Source organism: Carcharodon carcharias, chromosome 9, assembly GCF_017639515.1.
Source record: "Carcharodon carcharias isolate sCarCar2 chromosome 9, sCarCar2.pri, whole genome shotgun sequence".
NCBI lineage: Eukaryota > Metazoa > Chordata > Chondrichthyes > Lamniformes > Lamnidae > Carcharodon > Carcharodon carcharias.
The window spans coordinates 90,902,581-90,921,908 of NC_054475.1; the positions used below are offsets into that span (position 1 = coordinate 90,902,581).

General features: G+C 42.8%; 1 protein-coding gene across 1 annotated transcript in view; it reads right to left on the reverse strand.

The window, feature by feature from the left end:
* frmpd3 (FERM and PDZ domain containing 3) overlaps window positions 1-19,328 on the reverse strand; it is a 223,975-nt gene that overhangs the window by 72,177 nt on the left and 132,470 nt on the right. Inside the window, exons 7-8 of the mRNA XM_041196152.1 lie at window positions 12,455-12,574; window positions 1,258-1,394 (exon numbers count right to left, since the gene is read on the reverse strand). Of these exons, the coding sequence (XP_041052086.1) occupies window positions 1,258-1,394; window positions 12,455-12,574 (257 nt within the window). The remainder of the gene's footprint in view (window positions 1-1,257; window positions 1,395-12,454; window positions 12,575-19,328) is intronic.

Consider the following 19,328-nt stretch of genomic DNA (forward strand, 5'->3'; position numbering starts at 1 on the left):
TCTGAGGGGGAACTAGCAGTGGATCTGCTTTTTGTTCAAGCGGAACAATTCCATGCAGTTTATATGGTTGGTATGTAATTTATTTCTCCTCTCTCAATGCATGCTGGTGTTTTCCCCAAGCATTGAAACCAGCACTGTTTTCCCTTTACTCTCAGATCATGCGGGAATCATTTTCTTACCCTCTTCTGCATTTCATGTTAATATGTTTTCTTCTGTTTCCTCTTGGTTCAAGCTATTTTCTCTTTCACTTGTGCCTTAATACCTTTCCTAGCTTCTACCTAATGCTCTTTTGAGAAATTTAATGTGTGAGTAGAAATTTCTGATTTAATAAAACTATGTAAGAAATTCTGCCTGTTTTGTTACAGAGCAGCAGCAGGTAGGAGCTGGAATGGATATTGAGAGGTAAGGCCGAAAGTAACTTTGAGAGGAGGAATTATGAGGGACATTGAGAGGCTTCTAGGAGTAGGGCTGATTTTTGCTCCTAAATGCAGACAAGAGAATAACATCCACAAAATGCTAATTGCTTATGTGGCCCTCCACTCCCCCTCTTGCTAAGAATTCCTATATGTCAGATTTACTATTATATGTAGAAGATCTCAGATAAACTTATTATTTCTTTGTCCATGATTGCCTAAGACAGGTTGCCTCAACCAAAAATTCCATATACCATTTTGTTTTTGGCTATTCACTATTTCTCCTGGATTTTTCCAACACGGATGCTGCTGACTCCTCCTATGCTTCCTTTTGGGTCACATATTACCATTTTCCCTTGTACTCTGGATTTTCACCCAGGCTCCGATTCCACAGCTGAACTCCCTTCAGATAGTAGCAACACATTTAATTAGGTACCCTCAGACTGTGCTCTTCCTGATCTGACTTCCCTTAGGTCTAGGGATTCCTTTGTTGAGATATAGTTTGACTGTTGGGCTCCTTTGCTTAACTTCTCTTGGGAAAGCACAGTACTACAATACTATATCTTCTAGTTTTAGTCTTTACAGCTTTGAGAGGAAGAGCATAAACATACCAATTAACCTTGTATGCTTTTATAGCTAGTGAATATTCTGTTTCCTGAGAATTCTAGAAGATTTTTTCGAAAAATGTTAGACAACTTCACCATGATAAAAACAAATGAAAAAATATCAAACTTTGCACAGTGAATTTAGCCTAAAGGATCTACCTCATCAGAATCCTCAGTTGTCCCATGCTCAGTGAGATATGTTCTACTGACTGTACTTTATTGTCAAGCTGGTCACTTACTCAATATTCCTAAGGGTGATTTTCTGACTGATTCTTGCATTGGAGACTGTGATGTAGATGTGCAGTGCAGTCAGTTGGAGCATTACATCATCTGCTAGATCACCACTGAAGCGTTCTTTCATCACATCGCTGCAGCTCTGCAGAAGGAAAGCAATAACTCTTGAGATTATCTAGTAAATATTAAAAACAAAGAAGAGCTCTATGGATCTATATATCTTTTCATGCTTCCAATTTTCTCATTTCTTCTTATGAAAATGTTGATTCTTCCTGGATATGGCTGCCTGCTGGTACCTTTTTCAAGTAAGCATTTCTCATATGTGAACCCCAGACAGTGAGTTTTGCCAGGCTATCTGACCAAAGGCAGTGGAGGATGTTGCGGGGTGCATGGGGGTATTGGTGGGCAGGGGAAAGAGCATCTCAGTCCTATCTTTACTGGCCACACACATGCATTTCTGAGCAGCAGTCAAAAGGCAGCAAATAAGAGCAGAAAATTGAGATAATTTACTGATCACTAGCCTAGAGACACTGAGGTGCACCATTACAAAATATATCACTGACTCTGCAGCTGAAGTTGTCTAACTCAGCACAGTACAGAGTTTGAACTTGGGCACCTTCCTGAATTGCAAGACCTACTGCCATATCAGACAGTGCATTTTTCCACTCAACCATTGGAGAAAGATTACAATGAGTCTTTTATACCAGTCTTCTGACATCATCTCTATAGTCAGGCCACATTTACAATCTTCTCCTGTGTGAGTATATTTGGTGCTATTGACACCAGGTATATGGCATATGTTGCATGGTTACAGTGACCCTCTCCCAATCACCATTGATGCTCTTCTCCCAATCCCCACCGCTGCCACTTTCCTGCAAAACAGTCTCTCCTGGGCCCCTTTAATGACCTACCTAACGGCCGTCTGCTATTGATGATGTGGCCTGATCTTCAAGTCCGCTTCTCTGGTGAGCTGTCTGGGAATGGTCATTATTTGTTCACAGTTTGCTGGTTTGATGAAAATGAAGCTAAATGCCCAATATTACAACCACCTTGGGCTTATCCATTCAGGCACAGGGGTCATCCCTGCATGTCTGTTTTTGACAATGCTTAAATTTCTAGGGTCACAAATGAACACTACCACTTGTTCGAATGTCAGTTGCATGGTATTACCTATGGAACTGATATCTCAGCATGAATGAGTGAAAACTTGAGGTAAGGGAATAGATTTCTTTATCACAGTGCAACATTAATTTCAAGAGCCTTTCAAGAGAGATGTGTCTAAAAAGAATAAAAATGTTCATTTTCATCAGGAACATTTACTATATCACTTAAAGATATAATTTAACTGGTAGAAATTTCAAAAATAAAAAAATGGTATGTTGTAAATATGGTGCCAGTTCAGTTCAGTTGGCTTGATGACTAGCATTTGGTTCAGAATAATGCCAAATTTGCAGGTTCAATTTCTGCTCCAGCTGAGGCAGTTGTGGTGCTTACCTTCCCTGGAGGCAATGGCAAACAAACACGAACAAAACCAACCTGCCTCTGCCAAAAATGATTCAGGGTGCAGCATCAGCAAACAATGAGCTAAGGACCTGCCTTTGGTCAAAGCACACATAAATGCTGTAAATGTAGACAGACCTCCTGGAAATACTTCTTACTTTACAAGATTGATTGTTCAAATCTGGAAAAGATGCATCATTATAGTGATGTAATAGTCATGACTATAATACAAGGTAGATTAATTGTGCCTTTTCATAAACTATTGCTCTATAATTGATTACTTTGATTAAGTGCTTTCTAAGCCTTTGGGAAGGAGTTGCCATATTGGGGACTGATACTGATCTGGTGAAAATGAATGAACCTATCAATGCACAAATCTCTTTGTAGAGCTTTACTATAGAGAGTTTGGAAACAGGATGGATAATGTTACACCTATTTAAGTTGAGAAGGTAGTTAATTCAAGTAGGAGCTGAGTGTGGCAGTAAATGCATCGATCATACACAAATTCAGAGTGTTCTGCTAAGACATTAAGTATTCTGAGTGTAGAAGTCCAGTTCGATGGAACATGAACAGATAATTGTGAATGCAGCTCTCGTACAGCCTCATTGTGACTATCTGCTTATAACCACTGAAGTGTGATACATTAAAGTGAAAGCATCCCTTCTTTTTGTAAAGCTATCTCTATACTACCTATCACACACAGTCAAGCTATCACCTCAACAAAAGAGAGTAAGCACCTCCCCCTAACCAATATTCAAGCAAATAAATGTGACTATACAGACCAGAACGTCATACAAGTCAACTACTCTGGTTTCATGCTGACTGTCACTGTTTTAGGGGCTTGGTCCATGTGTCAAAATTTGTGATCGAAACTAAGTGCAGGCTGGGACTGCGCTCCCTCAACAATGCTCCCTCATAAATCCTGCTGTGAACCATTGCATACTGTGGGTGGAATTCTTGGCAGAACATGAATTTCTACCTGCAATATGCAATGGTTGACATCACTCAAAGCAACAGCAACATTGAGGTAGGAGGGAGAAAAAGAGGGATAGGGTAGCAGTATTAATACAATATTCCATCATGTCATTGGCATGTAAGGGTGTTCTAGGTCATGCATAACATAGACTGAGTTAAGGAATAACAAGGAAAATAATGCCCTTGATTCTCTTCTTAGAACTTGCTAACATTTTCTGTTTTTTTTTAAAGATTTGTTGACTTTTAGCCTGGATTTTCCTTCAAACATCACCCCCCCCTCCACTTTCAGGCTGCCTAGAGGTGGTATTGCAATAAAATGGGGTAGAGGGGGCCTTCACCAAAACTCTACCCCCAAAACATCCACCATTCTTTCTTTCCTATGACCCCACTGATCTGCCTGATAGAAGTGTGCATACCCAAATGTATTTAAATGAAGCAGGAGAGTGCTGCCAAGTTCCCTCAGGATTTTCTTACATTTGCACTCAATTACCATCCCAGAAAATTATTGCCGCTATAAAGGTGGTGATTCTGAGTCTGTAATGGTAGCCCCTCAGCGTGGAAGAGATAAGGAAGGTGAAAGCTCACATTGGTGTGCAATTCTACAATGCTGTTTTGGTTGGGAGAACTTCCATTTCTTTGTGCAATCTTTGGAAATTTACAGAACAAGAGAGCCTTTAATTTCTTATCAATGGTTGTATACCTTCAAGCGTAAGATTCCATGCCATGTCATTCCTGAGGCAAAGAGTCATATGGACCCGAAACGTTAACTGTATTCCTCTCTGTAGATGCTGTCAGACCTGCTGAGTTTTTCCAGCTATTTTTGTTTTTGCTGCATTTCTAATCCTCGTCAATTTCACAAAAGAAAGGTCTGACAGCATCTGCAAAGAGGAATATAGTTGACGTTTCGAGTCTATATGACTCTTCGTCGGAACTAACGAAATAGAGAAATGAGGTGAAATATAAGCTGGTAGAGGGGGGTGGGACAGGTAGAGCTTGATAGGGGGCCAGTGATAGGTGGAGACAAAGAAGAGATTGCCAAAGATGTCATAGACAAAAGGAGAAAGGGGTGTTGACGGTGGTGATATTATCTAAGGAATGTGCTAATGGGGACATTAAGGGTAACAAGCAGGACAAGCTAGTGGCAGATGGACCTAGTGGGGGGTGGGGTGGGGGGAAGGGATCGAAATGGGCTAAAAGGTGGAGATAAAACAATAGATCAAAATAAATTTAAAAATAGGTGGGAAAAGAAAAATATATTTTAAAAAAGTTATAAATTATTGGAAAAAAGGTGATTGGAAAGGGGCTGGGGATGGAGGAGAGAGTTCATAATCTGAACTTGTTGAACTCAACATTAAGTCCGGAAGGCTGTATAGTGCCTAGTCAGAGGATGAGGTGCTGTTCTCCAGTTTGTGTTGAGCTTCACTGGAACATTGCAGCAGGCCAAGGGTGTACATGTGCGCATGAGAGCAAGGTGGAGTGTTGAAATGGCAAGCGACAGGGAGGCCTGGGTCATGCTTGTGGACAGACTGAAGGTGTTCCGCAAAGCCATCACCCAGTCTGCGTTTGGTCTCTCCAATCTAGATTTCCAGGTATTTTTGTTTTTATTTCAGATTTCCAGCATCCGCAGTATTTTGCTTTTATCACAAAAGAAAAGGTTTCATTCCCTGGATGTCTACATAATGAGTGATGCAGTCCACCTCATTATTTCTCTCAATACAAACTACTTGTGGAGTTGCCAAAATGCATTTATTTTCAGACAATCCAAGTTACCCGCAGTGCTCAAAAAGCAATGTGACAGGGTGGTTGATAGGACACCTGGGACACCGGGTGTTTTAGCCTTGGTTTTAGAATCAAAGAATGGAGGCTGAAAAGTTCTCAATGGGTCCTTGGCAGTACCAGGTCATGGGAACAGACCAACTGGATGCTGAGGTCCCATTTCCAGTCCCTGGACCGGTCAGAAGGAGACCTGTAGTACAGTATAGCACGTGTTCCCAAATTGTAGTGGCGTTTTGCATCATCCATAATTTAGTAATTTTCAAGTGAGTGGGCCTTTCAAACACAGAAGGTGCAGAGAGAGAAGGTGCTGCTCATGATGAAGAAGTGGTGGGCTGGACATCTTACTGTCAGCATCACATGTCATCATGCAGTAGCAGTACAACACAACAAAGGAATAAGATGGCAGGAAACATGTACATTTCTAGCGCTTCTGGTTTGTACATCTCTTCCAGTGATGCTTCCTGTTTTCCTTACTTGGTGATTGATGTTTGTAAGTGTCATCTCCCAGTGAGGATAATACAAGTATTATGATCTCGTTCTTTCAATAAAAATATTACCCTTGACCTGGATGACACAATAAAGCTCTTCAGGATTCGTTGTCTTGCTCTCATATAATCATTCAGCTAATCTGTATTACTTGTATTATCCTCACTGGGAGATGACACTTACAAACATCAATCACCAAGTAAGGAAAACAGGAAGCATCACTGGAAGAGATGTACAAACCAGAATCGCTAGAAATGTACATGTTTCCTGCCATCTTATTCCTTTGTTGTGTTGTACTGCTACTACCTCATCATCATGACTGTCCTTTGTGCCTAAAATGTGTGATCCTAACCTACTACAAGTGCAGTGCTGCTGCCTCAGTTTCAGGACGTTGCGAGATTTGCAGCTGGAACTTTATCGATGGAGCTGTCAAAGACTGAGGTGGCAATCAATTCAGTGAAGCCAATGTCCTTGACAGACCTGCTTCGCTGTCATTGAAACATAGAAACTAGAAAAGTTACGGTACAGAAAATTATTTGGCTCATTTTGACTATGCAAGCTGAAAAAGATCCACCAGCCTAATACTACTTTCCAGACCTAATACAAAAGCAAAATGCTGCAAATGCTGGAAATCTGAGATAAGAAAATAAAGCTGGAAAAACTCAACAGGTCAGCCAGCATCTGTGCAGAGTAACACAGTGAGTGTTTCAGTTCAATGATCTTTCATCAGAACTGAAGAAAGTTAGAAATGTAAGAAGATTTAAACCAGTAAAGGGTGGAGGGAGTAGGAAGGACAAAGGAGAAATTACGTAATAGATTTCACAAGGTTGATTTCATCTTGTTTCTTTCTTTATTTTTTCAAGTTGCACTCAGATAGTTTTTATGTCTCAGTTCACACTTCTTTTGGACACAAACTCTGTTTCTCTACTATATCCATTACCACTCTCTTTTGCTGTTGCACCATGAAATCTTTTGTTATTTAATCTCCCCTGGCCTCACGGACATTCTCCTTTGTTCTCCCTGCTCCCTCTCCCCTTCGGCTGGTTTAAATGCTCTTACATTTCTATCTTTCTTCAGTTCTGATGAATGGTCATTGAACTGAAATGTTAACTCTGTTTCTCTCCACAGATGCTGCCTGGCCTGCTGAGTTTTTCCAGCTTTTCTTGTTTTACCACTGTCTAGCTCTTGGACCATAGCCCCGCAGGTTACGGCACTTCAAGTACATATTCAAGTACTTTTGAAATACGATGAGGGTTTGTCTCTCTACCACCCTTTCAGGCAGTGAGTTCCAGACTTCCACCACCCTCTGGATGAAAACATTTCCCCTCATCTCTCCTCTAATCCTTCTACCAATTACTTTAAATCTCCGCTAATAGAATTAGGTCATTCCTATCCTATTTAGGTCCCTTGTAATTTTATATACCTCAATTAAATCAGCCATCAGACAAAGGGTGGGACCAACAAATCCAGGGAACCCTGGATGTCGAGGGATATACATGATTGGATAAAGAGAAAAGGGAGGCTTACGGCAGATACCGAGGGCTCAAAACTGCAGAAGCCCTAGAGGAGTATAGAATGTGTAGGGGGGAACTTAAAAAGGAAATTAGGAGAGCAAAAACAGGGCATGAAAAAACATTGGCAGGTAAAATAAAGGAAAATCCAAAGTTATTTTACAATTACATTAAGTGTAAGAGAATAACTAGGGAAAGAGTAGGGCACGTTAAGGACCATAGTGATCGTTTATGTGTGGAGCTGGAAGATGTGGGTAGGGTTCTAAATGAATACTTTTTGTCTGTGTTCACAAGTGAAAGGGATGACGTGGGTATGGAAATCATGCAGAAGGACTGTGGTATAATTAAGGAAATTAGCATAGAAAGGGAGGAGGTTCCAAGTGGTCTGGCAGGCTTAAAAGTAGATAAATCTCCAGGCCCGGATGAAATGTATCCCAGGCTGTTGAGTGAGGCAAGGGAGGAGATAGCAGGGGCACTGGCAATAATTTTCAATACCTCTCTGGCCACAGGAGAGGTGCTAGAGGACTGGAGGACAGCCAGTAATCAGATTACAGATTACTGTTATTCAAGAAGGGAGGAAGGGATAAACCAGGAAAATACAGGCCAGTCAGTCTAACCTCAGTGGTGGGGAAATTATTGGAAGCAATTCTGAGGGACAGAATTAATCTATACTTGGAGAGGCAGGGATTAATCAAGGACAGTCAGCATGGTTTTGTTAAGGGGAGGTCATGTCTGACCAATTTGAATTTTTCGAAGAGGTGACCAGATGTGTAGATGAGGGCAATGCATTTGATGTAGTCTACTTGGACTTCAGCAAGGCTTTTGATAAGGTCCTGCATGGGAGGCTGATAATAAAGGTAAGAGCCCATGGGATCCAAGGCAATTTGGCAAATGGATCCAGAATTGGCTGAGTGGCAGGAAGCAGAGGGTGTTGGTTGAGGGGTGTTTTTGTAACTGGATGCCTGTGTCCAGTGGGGTTCCACAGGGATCTGTGTTGGGTCCCTTGCTGTTTGTAGTATATATAAACGATTTAGACTTGAATGTAGGAGGGTTGGTCAGTAAGTTTGCGGATGACACGAAAATTGGTGGGGTGATAGGTAATAAGGAGGATAGCCTTAGATTACAGGTGGATATAGACGGGCTGGTCAGATGGGCTGATCAGTGGCAAATGGAATTTAATGCGGATAAGTGTGAGGTGATGCACTTGGGCAGGACAAACAAGGCATGGATATACACGATGAATAGTAGGACCCTGGGAAGTACCAATGATCAGGGGAACCTTGGTGTGCATATCCACTTGTCCCTTAAGGTAGCGGGACAGGTAGATAAGGTGGTTAAGAAGGCATTTGGGATACTTGCCTTTATTTGCCAAGGCATAAAATATAAGAGCAGGGATGTTATGCTGGAACTGTATAAAACACTGGTTAGGCCACAGCAAGAGCATTGCATGCAGTTCTGGAATTCACATTATAGGAAGGATGTGATTGCACCAGAAAGAGTGCAGAGGAGATTTACCAGGATGTTGCCTGGGCTGGAGAGTTTTAATTATGAGGAGAGATTTGATAGACTGGGGTTATTTTCTCTGGAGCAGAGGAGATTGAGGGGGGACATGATTGAGGTGTGCAAAATTATGAGGAGCATAGATAGGGTAGACAGGAAGGAGCTTTGGTGGAAGGATCAAAACCAAGGAGCATAGATTTAAGGTAAGGGGCAGGAGGTTTAGAGGGGATGCGAGGAAGAATTTTTTCACCCAGAGGGTGGTGGCAATCTGGAACTCACTGCCTGAAGGGGCAGTAGAGGCAGAAACCCTCATAACATTTAATAAGTATTTGGATGTGCACTTGCGATGCCATGGTATACAAGGCTATGGGCCTAGTCCTAGAAAATGGGATTAGAACAGTTAGGTACTTGTTTGTCGGCACAGACTCAATGGGCCAAAGGGCCTATGACTCTGACTCTAAGACTCCTGTATTCTAAAGAAAACAACCATGTTGCTTGTGCATCCAATGCCTACCAAGCCCAGATGAAAAAGCTCCTCCTATTCTGGCTTTGGAAGGGGTTAGAATGATACAGTGGCATTGTCACTGCCAGAAGTGGCAATGGCATCTATTGCTGCTCCTTACAGTGCTGGCACAGGCTCAGTTGTGCTAATGGGCTGAATGATAGCAGCAGATCATAGAGTTCTAATTAGGTTCTCTGAAGAGACAATTTGAAATAACATCATCCACTTATTTGATATGGAAGACTGGTTTCCAGCTTGCATTCCAATAGGCTATGCCTCTTGCACCCTATTTAGACCACTGCCTGTGAGTATTTGTTTATGACTGCCAGCAATCAGTCTTCATATAGAGAACAAGGATATTGCCTCAGCATTCACTGCATTCTATTCTGAAGATTATCCTGGCCTAAGAAATTAGTTACATAGCATAAGACATAGCACCACAGTAATCTGGGCTATTTCCCCATGTTGCTTGGCCCTTGGGTCACAACATTACATTGTAGATGACATGTTGGTACCATTCCCTCTCTGGTCAACATGGTTGGCCTGGCACATCAACCATGCAAGATGGAGCTACTCAACTGAATTGTAAATATTCATCTAAGAGATATCTCCCCAGCTGATCTCTGTTGAGGTTTTAGGAAGAAGTTGTCAAATTCCAAAAAAACAACACTGACTACAAAGTCACAGGCTGTTATGCAGCAAATGACAACTGTTGCAGCAGTATTCTCTTCGTGGTAGCCAATCCAATCCTACAAGAGCTCCCCTAATGAGGTTCTCGACCTCTGTGTTTCCCATGTTGCACCATGTTGAAATAACATTGGGCCTCATTGCATCATAGGACTCTAATTTACACATATTGTCTCTCCTTAGTGAGAAATCCACCCCCGATACTTGCTGCCATTAACATTCTGGTGGCCAGGAAAGCAGTGGGTTTGGGGCAGGATTGCCATTTCAATTCCTTGTCCAATGTTTTCCTATTCTTGGGTGGGTAGGTGGGACTAAAATTGAAGTCAGTGATTGAGGAACATTACCATGATGTATTTTATAGCATGTTTTCCACATTGACTAAATATATTGGGCCATAATTTGTTGTAGCAGAGCAATGAATGGCATCTGCCTTCAGTTAAATTTGCCCATTTAATCCTGATGATACTTTGCAACACACTGCAAGTGCAAGCTGATAACAATGCGCCAAAGGAAACTCGGCACCTGGGACTCGAGAGAACAAGGCGAACAGTTGTGTATCTGCTTAACCAATCAGACTAAAGGATTGTAAAATTAACAGCACAGAGGCTGAGAAGGAAATGTAACTTAGAGTGGATGAATTCAATGTCAGTTCAAGTACAGAAAGAGAAATAAAGAGAGGAAAAAATCGAATTAGAAGAGAGAAAAAGGAGACAGAAAAGAAACTTTACTTACTTTAAATTTACAAAATCTCCAAAAACAATTAAACTCTGAAGGACTGAGACACCACATTTATAACAGCTAACTTTCAGTGCTAGAGAGGTTGTTGGGCTGCAATAAACATTTAGCACATTGTTAAAAAAATCTCTGACAGCTAATCGAGGTTTAATTGAATATGCAAGGACATTAAATGGATCCAAGACTGGTTCCTTCCTGCATTTCACACCAGTCCTAATTTTTTGTGCCAAGTTTAGTTCGTACCTGCTGCGTAAATACAGCAACTCCACGCTATTTAATGCATTTCAATGGTGAGCCACATAGCAAGATTCTGGACTAAAGTTTGTGGAGGCGGCAAGAAGTCCTGCTAATGGAGCTGAAAGCAGGCGCTTTGGTTGAAGATGGAACACGGGGAGCTGCTATTGGGGCTGCTGTCCAAATCAGAGGACCAGCAGCTCAGCAGCCTCAGCAATGCCACAGCTAGCAATGACTACTGCTAAGACTGCAGCTCCAAGGAGAGGGTGCTTCAAAAGTCGGGCACCCTCGATGAAAGGTAAGTGGGGTTGAGGAATGCCAGAGCCAGGCCGGCAGACCCCTGCTTTGTTTGGGGGGTGGTGGGGGAAGGGAGTGGGGGTTTCAGGTCATGAAGCACTGACAGTGCCATTGCCGTGAGGGACCCCAGTATGGGCCCATGGTGTGCCCATAAAGTAGGGTCCCCATGCTCCTGGATGCCTTCCTCGCCATTTGGCCAGCCTTTCTGTCTCCCAGCCCATCGCCAAAGGGTCCAAAAAATTCCAGCTACTGTTTTAATGCTGGAGCAACACATCTCAGAAAACAGCTTTGGGATTTTCGCATTTAACTATACAGCTGCCCTTGCCTAAACCTGCTGTACAATTTGTGCATTTATAATATAGAGTGCCATTAGCTTTGTCAGAAAACTGTGGCCCATTACCTTTGCCGATAATAATCTTCCGATAGCTAAAATAGTCCACGATTATAGCCCTGTTGTTCTTACATCTGTCCGCATTCTTTATGAATGTTCCTCTTTATCACATCCCTCTGTTTGGTTACCTATATGGCACCAGTAAGAATTGCGAAATTTCCCTTCCTATTCCTTAATTTTATGCATTTTGTTTCTGCCTTAGTGCAACACCCTAAAATATACTTACTTTTTGCTGCTGCAATAGAACATTTTTATTAGCATTTCTACATCATCCATTTCTTTTGAATTTAGTTTTTTGAATTTTTTTGTTACTTCTTATTTTTCCTTCCTAACCATTTGAAATAATATTAAATTAGTTTTTCAGAAATCTTGTCTAATTTAGCTTTGGGGAACAGGTGGAAACAGTAGAAACCTTCAGGAGATTAAATGGGTCAGATATATTTTATAATAGAAATGATTTATAGAGGATTAAACCTGATGAGCCCCATGGACTTTTCTCACCCAAGCTTTCTTGTGTTATCATGCCCTCAATGAATGTCTGCAGTCTTTAATTTAGCCCATAGCCTCTCCCCAAAACCTCTGAACCCCCACTCCCTTACTTAGCTCACCTGAGCATACAGGTAGTCAAATGCTACAGGATCTCTCCTCAGAAGGTCCACAGGGTCCTTTGGAAAGAAGGTGATTCTGAGGATGCATTTCATGGTGTTGAAGTGACTACGTTGCACAACCTAAAGGAGATTCAGAACAGAAATTGAATACCGAATAGGTGCATTTGAGTCTCAGTAAAAATGTTAAAGCCAAGCAATTCACACTTTATAATAAAAGGAAGTTAGCCAAGTTAGTTCATAAAATTGCAACTTTAAACAATTATTCATGAATATATTAAACTTTAAGAGCATATGTTACATAGGTCAATGTCAGTTTAGCCTGTTTATGCTCTGTAGATGTGTAATGACATATATATTAAATTTTGGTTGTAAAATTAGAACAGATATTTGCAGGATATTCAGCAATTTCATGGGTTGCATATTGCTCTTTCACTGCTATCAAATAGGGTCCAAACCATCCCTGGCTGATGGTTTAAACTTCTCCTCTCACTGCCAACTATAAGCATCCTAATGAAATAGGTGCTGAAGAATCCTGCTTCAGACACCATGGCCAGAATCTTCGGGTCGGCCTGCGGGGGGCAGGCCCTGCTCGCCGACATGTAAAATGACGTGCAGTGATGTCGTGCGTTCTGATGTCACCGCGCGTCATTCCGATTTTCAGTTCAGCGGGCATGCATCGGAGTCGGCTGTGCGCCCGCCGAAATGTCAAAGGCCTATTAAAGCCATTTATAAACTAATTAAAACAATCAACGGAGCTGCCCGTCCAGCCTTAAGGTTGGCGGGCAGGCGAAGAGCCCAGGCGGTCTTCGCAATTATCATCAAACCTCATCCAAGAGCGGGGTGAGATTTCATGATGCATTTATAAATTCAATAAATTTTTTTATCACAATTCTTTGAAATGTCCCAGCTCATGTGACACTGTCACATGAGGGGACTTGTCTGAATTTTTTTTCCTCTATTTACATTTTGAAAAATGAAATTGAACTCCCGGAGGCAGCTGTGTGCATCAGGGAGATTTCTGCACTCTTTCGCACACATGCATGCCCCGATTCAGTCTACTCCCTCCGCCTGCACAGGGAACACCCAGCACTTCCGGGTGCGCGTCACACTGGGTGGGCCTTAATTGGCCTGCCCCCGTAAAATGGCGGCGCGCAGCCAATCGTGGGCGGTGATCGGTTGCACGCCTGCCCGCGTCCACTCCCGCTCAGCCTCCCCCGATGGGGAGAAAATTCTCCCCCATGAAGTAGGCTTCATAGTCTTGAGTATATCTACAGTAAGTCTTTATTAACAACTTGTAACTATGTACATATATCCTGTAGAGGGTACAGATATGAAGCTGACTCCATCCTATGTCTTTACACATCTCCGTCCCTCTCTAGACCGACCCTGACTCTGGGTCATGTGCCTTCCTACATCACTGTGTAGGCGGTATTATACTCAGTCTCACATTAGCCCTGTATGTACCAGACCCTGCTATTAAACCTCCTCCCAAGTCTTTATCACATGTATATAGAGTTACTTTAGTTTACTTCAAGTCTTACATTGTTATGTCTTGTACTTTTACCTTATTGTTACAACCTTAATGCTATTCCAACATTATTGCTATTACAGTATTAATATTAACAATATTCTCACTATCCCATCTCCCCTCTTCAAATCCTTGAAGTTGGAAATTCATCTGGAGGTCTTATAACGCTTCCACATCTCGTTTGCTGTTCTGTTGGGAAAGTGGTAGGCTCTGTTGGTCTGGTTCTTGTTGTTGGCTTGGAGGCTGGACTGGAATCTGGGCATCTTCATCAATAGTCCTGCATCGTGCAATGGAAGGAGCCTGTCTAGGGAGAGGGTGGAGAATCCTTCTGTTCTGTCTGACTCTGTCTCTTGCGTACCAATCTGGTCAGAGCAGGATTGGTCCTCGTTCTGGCAGAGGACTGTCCTTTGTCTCCCAAGCTCCAGGATCCAGACCTTCTCATGCTGCTGCAGCTGTGGCAAGTGTTTTGTGCGATGCTGTCTATTGTAGGCAGAAGCTTGCTTTTGTCTGGAGGACTGCTCTTTTGCTTGTACGTCCTGGCAGAATTTGGCAACCAAAGCTGGCAGTTTCTTTGGCAGGATTGGGAGTTGTGTACAAAGTTTCCTGCCCATCAGCAGCTCAAACTGGGACAGGCTGCACTGTAAGGGGGTGGACCTGTAGGTGAGCAGTGCGGTGGTGAAGTCCTCACTTTTCTTCAGAAGGGCCTTCACCATACGGACTTCTTGGTCCACCTCACCATTTGACTGCACGTATCTTAGGGAACACATGTGGTGATGGAAGCCAGCTACAGCTGCAAAGTACGCGGAGCATTCGTTAGAGAACTGAGGGTCGTTATCTGATATGAGCTCGTTTGGGATGCTATGGCTTATGAACAATCTCCTTGACTGCTTTTATGACCATCTCTGTGGTGGTTCTATGAAGTTGTTTTACCTTCACCCATCTAAAGAAGTAGTCTACGGTAATGAGGAAGGACCTGCCAGTGTAGACAAAGCACCGTTTGGTTTGTGACGAGGCCATCTCTGTTGGCAGTAGGTGTGAATGCAGGCACATTCTTCATCATGGAGCTGCTCTTGGCAGACCTGTTGGAGCCTGGTCATGCTGGCTGGTAGGTGTCTGGTAGTGGTCTGAGAATAGGCCTCCAGGTCAGCGAGGAAGGTGAAATCGTGTTCGGGTGGAAGTCCCATTGTTGCCTTGAAAGTGCATCTGTTGTCATCTGATTCTTCCCCTGGACATAGACAGTCACGTATGCGAACCTCATGAGGTGTAGGCAAAACCTTGAGGTCCGAGGGGTCATCTTTGTGAGCTCCTTCTCATTTAACAAGGAGACAAGTAGTTTATGGCCTGTCTCAATTACGATTTTGAGGCCAAGGATGAGTCAGAGAGCTTCTCACAGGCCCATGTGACTGCCAGAGCTTCCTTCTCGATTGCATCATACCTGGATTCTGTGTCTGATAGTCCTCTAGAAGTGTAGTAGATGGGTCGCCGTGTGCCATTCAATTGCTCCTGAAAGAGGACTGCCCCGAGGCCTGTGGATGAAGCATCGGCTGCTATTGTGGTGGGCGGGGCTGGGTCATAGTGGGCCAGAATGTCAGTGGAGAGCAACATCTCCTTAATACAAGCAAACACATGGTCTTGCAGGGAGTCCCAATATTATGCTTGGTCTTTCATGAGTTTCAATGATACCATAACTTGTGCCAAGCTGGTTTACCATCTTTAGGAGATGCTGGAAATTGGGGATGGAGGAAGGAGTGGGGAAGTCGTTGATCACCTTGGCTTTGTGTGGGCCTGCTGTGATACCTTTGTGCTGATGACGTGACCAAGGAACCAGATGGAGGTTTTGGTAAACTCACATTTATTGTTCAGCGTCATCCCTGCCCTTGCAGCTGCTCCAAGACTGCTGTGAGCCTTTTGTCATTCTCTTCCGCTGTGGCCCCATGAACCAGGACATTGCCCATGTGGCAAATGATTCCATGAAGGCCATGCAGGATGTCTGATAATTATGCATTGTGTTAGTAACTAGATATAGTTTTAAGTAAGTTATATTTGTATCTGTGGGCGGTAGGAACAAGATATTACATTTTTTATTTGTGTGTTAAGATAGGTGAAACCTGGGTTTCGTTTCATATAAAAATTTTTTTGAGGTGGAGCTGGGAAGTCTCCAGGCGCTGTTTGTATACTTGCATTTTTAATGAGGTCTTCTGTCTCTTGAAGTGAAGAGAAGGGTTACCAAGGTGTTAGTAGTTTAGATAAGTTAAAACAAACACAAAAAGTAGGAAAAAAATGTGCTGTTGCCTAGCAACAGGGGATCAGAGAGAGAGACTCACAGAGATACAGGAGAGACAGAAAGGCAGATTTTAGTTCAGTTGGTATAGGTATACCACAGAGTGAATAGAGAAAGGGTCTAAGACTCTCTAGCTGGAAATGATGCCAGATTGCTGGGGAAATGCTTTAAGGAACTCTTTTGCTCTAAAGTTAAAGTAATAGTCAATTTAGAATGAGTTTTCTGGATATCTCAAGGAAGATACTAATTGTGGAAGGGCTTCTAGTGAATGTCCAGAAGCCTACTGGAAAGAAACCGCTTTGCAACTAAATCATCTCTACCCCTTGTGTGGGAATAGGGTACCTCTTCAATGGAGTGTTGGGTCTGTCAGGGTATTGATGGGATAAAAGGGATCGCGTGAGCCTGAATCATTTTTTTCCTTGGTGTCCGTATTGAAATCTTTCCAACTTTTTTGTTGTCTTGTGTAATATAGTTTATGTTTCTTGTTTAATAAATCTTTCAATTTTGTTAAACTTCTGTGAACCTATTTCAGCAAGTACTCTCCTTGGTTTTACAAAAAAAATTATGGCCTATCAAGCCAAGTTCCATTCTAGGATCTGACTTATCCAGCTGGTTTTTCCATTCATGGGATATGGGTATCACTGGCCAGGCCTGCATTTATTACATATCCCTAGTTGCCTTAATTCAGAGGGCATTTAAGAGTCAAACACATGGAGTCCAGGCAAGGATGGTAGATTTCTATTCTTAAAGGACATTAGTGAACCAGATGGGTTTTTACAACAAACGACAATGGTTTCATGTCATCATTAGACTTTTAATTCCAGATTTTTATTGAATTCAAATTCCACCATCTGCCATGGGATTCAAACCTGGGTCCCCAGAGCATGACCCTGGGTATCTGGATTACTAGTCCAGTGACAATACCACTATACCATCACTTCCCCTCATGACAATTGGAATATCTCAGGTGCTAATGTAATCGCAAAGGGCAGGCAGTTGAAGCAAAGTCTGCCAAAGAGGGTAATAAATGTAGTTAGGAGCTCGGAGTCCTCATTGAGGGGGAGCTGCCAGAAACCACTGTTAGTGTCCAGTTTAGAAAATACTGTGCTTCTTGAAAACTTGGTTAAGCTCTTGTCCACTGAGGACTTCGGATGGATCTCCCTGGCTACTGCCTTCTTAAGCTGTGTGAGGTCCACGCAGATAAGGAGAGACCCATTCAGTTTTGGGACTAGATCATCCCCAGGCTTGAATGTGGAAATGGCTCCCATGTTCACCATGGCGTCCAGCTGTTGCTGTACTTCCTCTATGAAGGAATGAGGGACCTTTCGTGGAGTGAAAAGGCACACTGGCTTGGCATCACTCCTGAGCGTGATTCTGTAAGCATTTTTCTGACGGCCCAGTCCTGTGAAAAGCTTTGGAAACTCGTCTGTATTTGGAGCCAGGCACTTGCTGGTTGACCACCAATCTATTGCCGGATGTTAAGCTTGATATAGGCGTATGGTTTAAGAGACAGTAATCCTGATTGTGGACCATGAAGAGGGTTGTTTGGATCATTTTGTTCTTATACTGCAGAGTGGGCTGCAGGGTGTCTTTTACTGGAAGGCAAATTCCTCCTGCTGTGTGGAATGAAGTGTCCGTTGTTTGAAGTTTGAGGTCTTTTAGCCCTGGTTTCTTGTATGACAAGACTGTCTCACCCGCTCCTGAATCTACTTTAAAATTTGTTAAATAACAATTTACCAGAATGTTAGCATTCCAAAAAGAAGAACCACATTCTTTGATCTCACTCAAAAAGCATGGTTGTGTGTCTTCTGGGTTTTCGGTCTCAACCTTGTGGATTACCTTTTAGCTATCAGTGCAGTGCTGGGTTTTGACTTGCACAATTTAGCAAAGTGCCCCCTGTCAGTTGCAGTGGAAGCATTCGGACATGCTCGCAGGACACCGATCTTTCCTGTGAGGGTGCTTCACACCGCAGTGATGGCAAGGTCGCTCTGCGGGGCGGTTCAGAAATTGCATTCCCTGATTTGGGTTGGCCCTGCATCTTTGTGACCTGATAAGCTGGAGTGAGGGTTGGTTTCCACCCTATGTTGTATTCTCCCCCCTTAGGATGGTCCTGTAGCTCAGGCAGTCTGACTAGCTGGATTGCCTTGTCTAGGGTAAGATCATCTTTAGCTTGTAGGAGGTCAGAGAGCAAATTGTCTGCAAAGTTCACCATGATTCTGTCTCAAATCAGCTCAGACATTAAATCGTCATATTCTCATCCTTCTGCCAGCCTATAGGGATCGTTTATAGAGGAATTGACGGGTTCCCTGGGCAGTAGCACTTGCCTATTAAATTTAGCTCTCGCCAATATTTTATTGGATCTCAGATTGAAATAAATGTTGAAGGATTTTAAAACATTATCAAATTTAGTTGTTTGGTAGTACAGAACTTGAATATTGCTGAAAAAAGAGACATGTCAAAGCTTTTCATCTTGCACTCATCAGGACACCACAAGAATGTCAATATAAAGGGAAAACAACAATTTATACTGTATGCGAAGAGAGTGCTGATTGGTTGGCAAGTGGACTCTGATTGGTAGGGGCATTGCCATAGAGAATGTGCCACTGATAGTGGCTGACAGTTAATGGCAAAACATTGTTTGAAATTTAAGCCAGGCACCTCGACCCTGATTGGTCAAGGCATTTCCCTGAGGGATGAGTAAGCAAATGACTCACTTATTTTATTCAGCTGAGATAGAAGCAATGTGTGTATACGTTCTTTCCGTCTGCCAAGAACAGTAGCTTCCAGTTCATGTAAATGTGCCACACTACGAGCCTGACTGGCAATCTTAAATTGATTGTCAGTGTAATTCTTAGCACATTGGGGATTATTTAACAATTGTTGTCCAATCACGGAATCACATCTAATGATGGACACCGTGTTTAGAGTTTTGCAAGCATGGGCTGGTTGGGTACGGTCTGTACAGCCCCTTGCAAACAGCAGCTGGGACACGCTGATATGATCTGCTAGTCTTTGGGACATCTGGCCTACATACCTAGCATCACACTAGTACTGGAGTTGGCCCA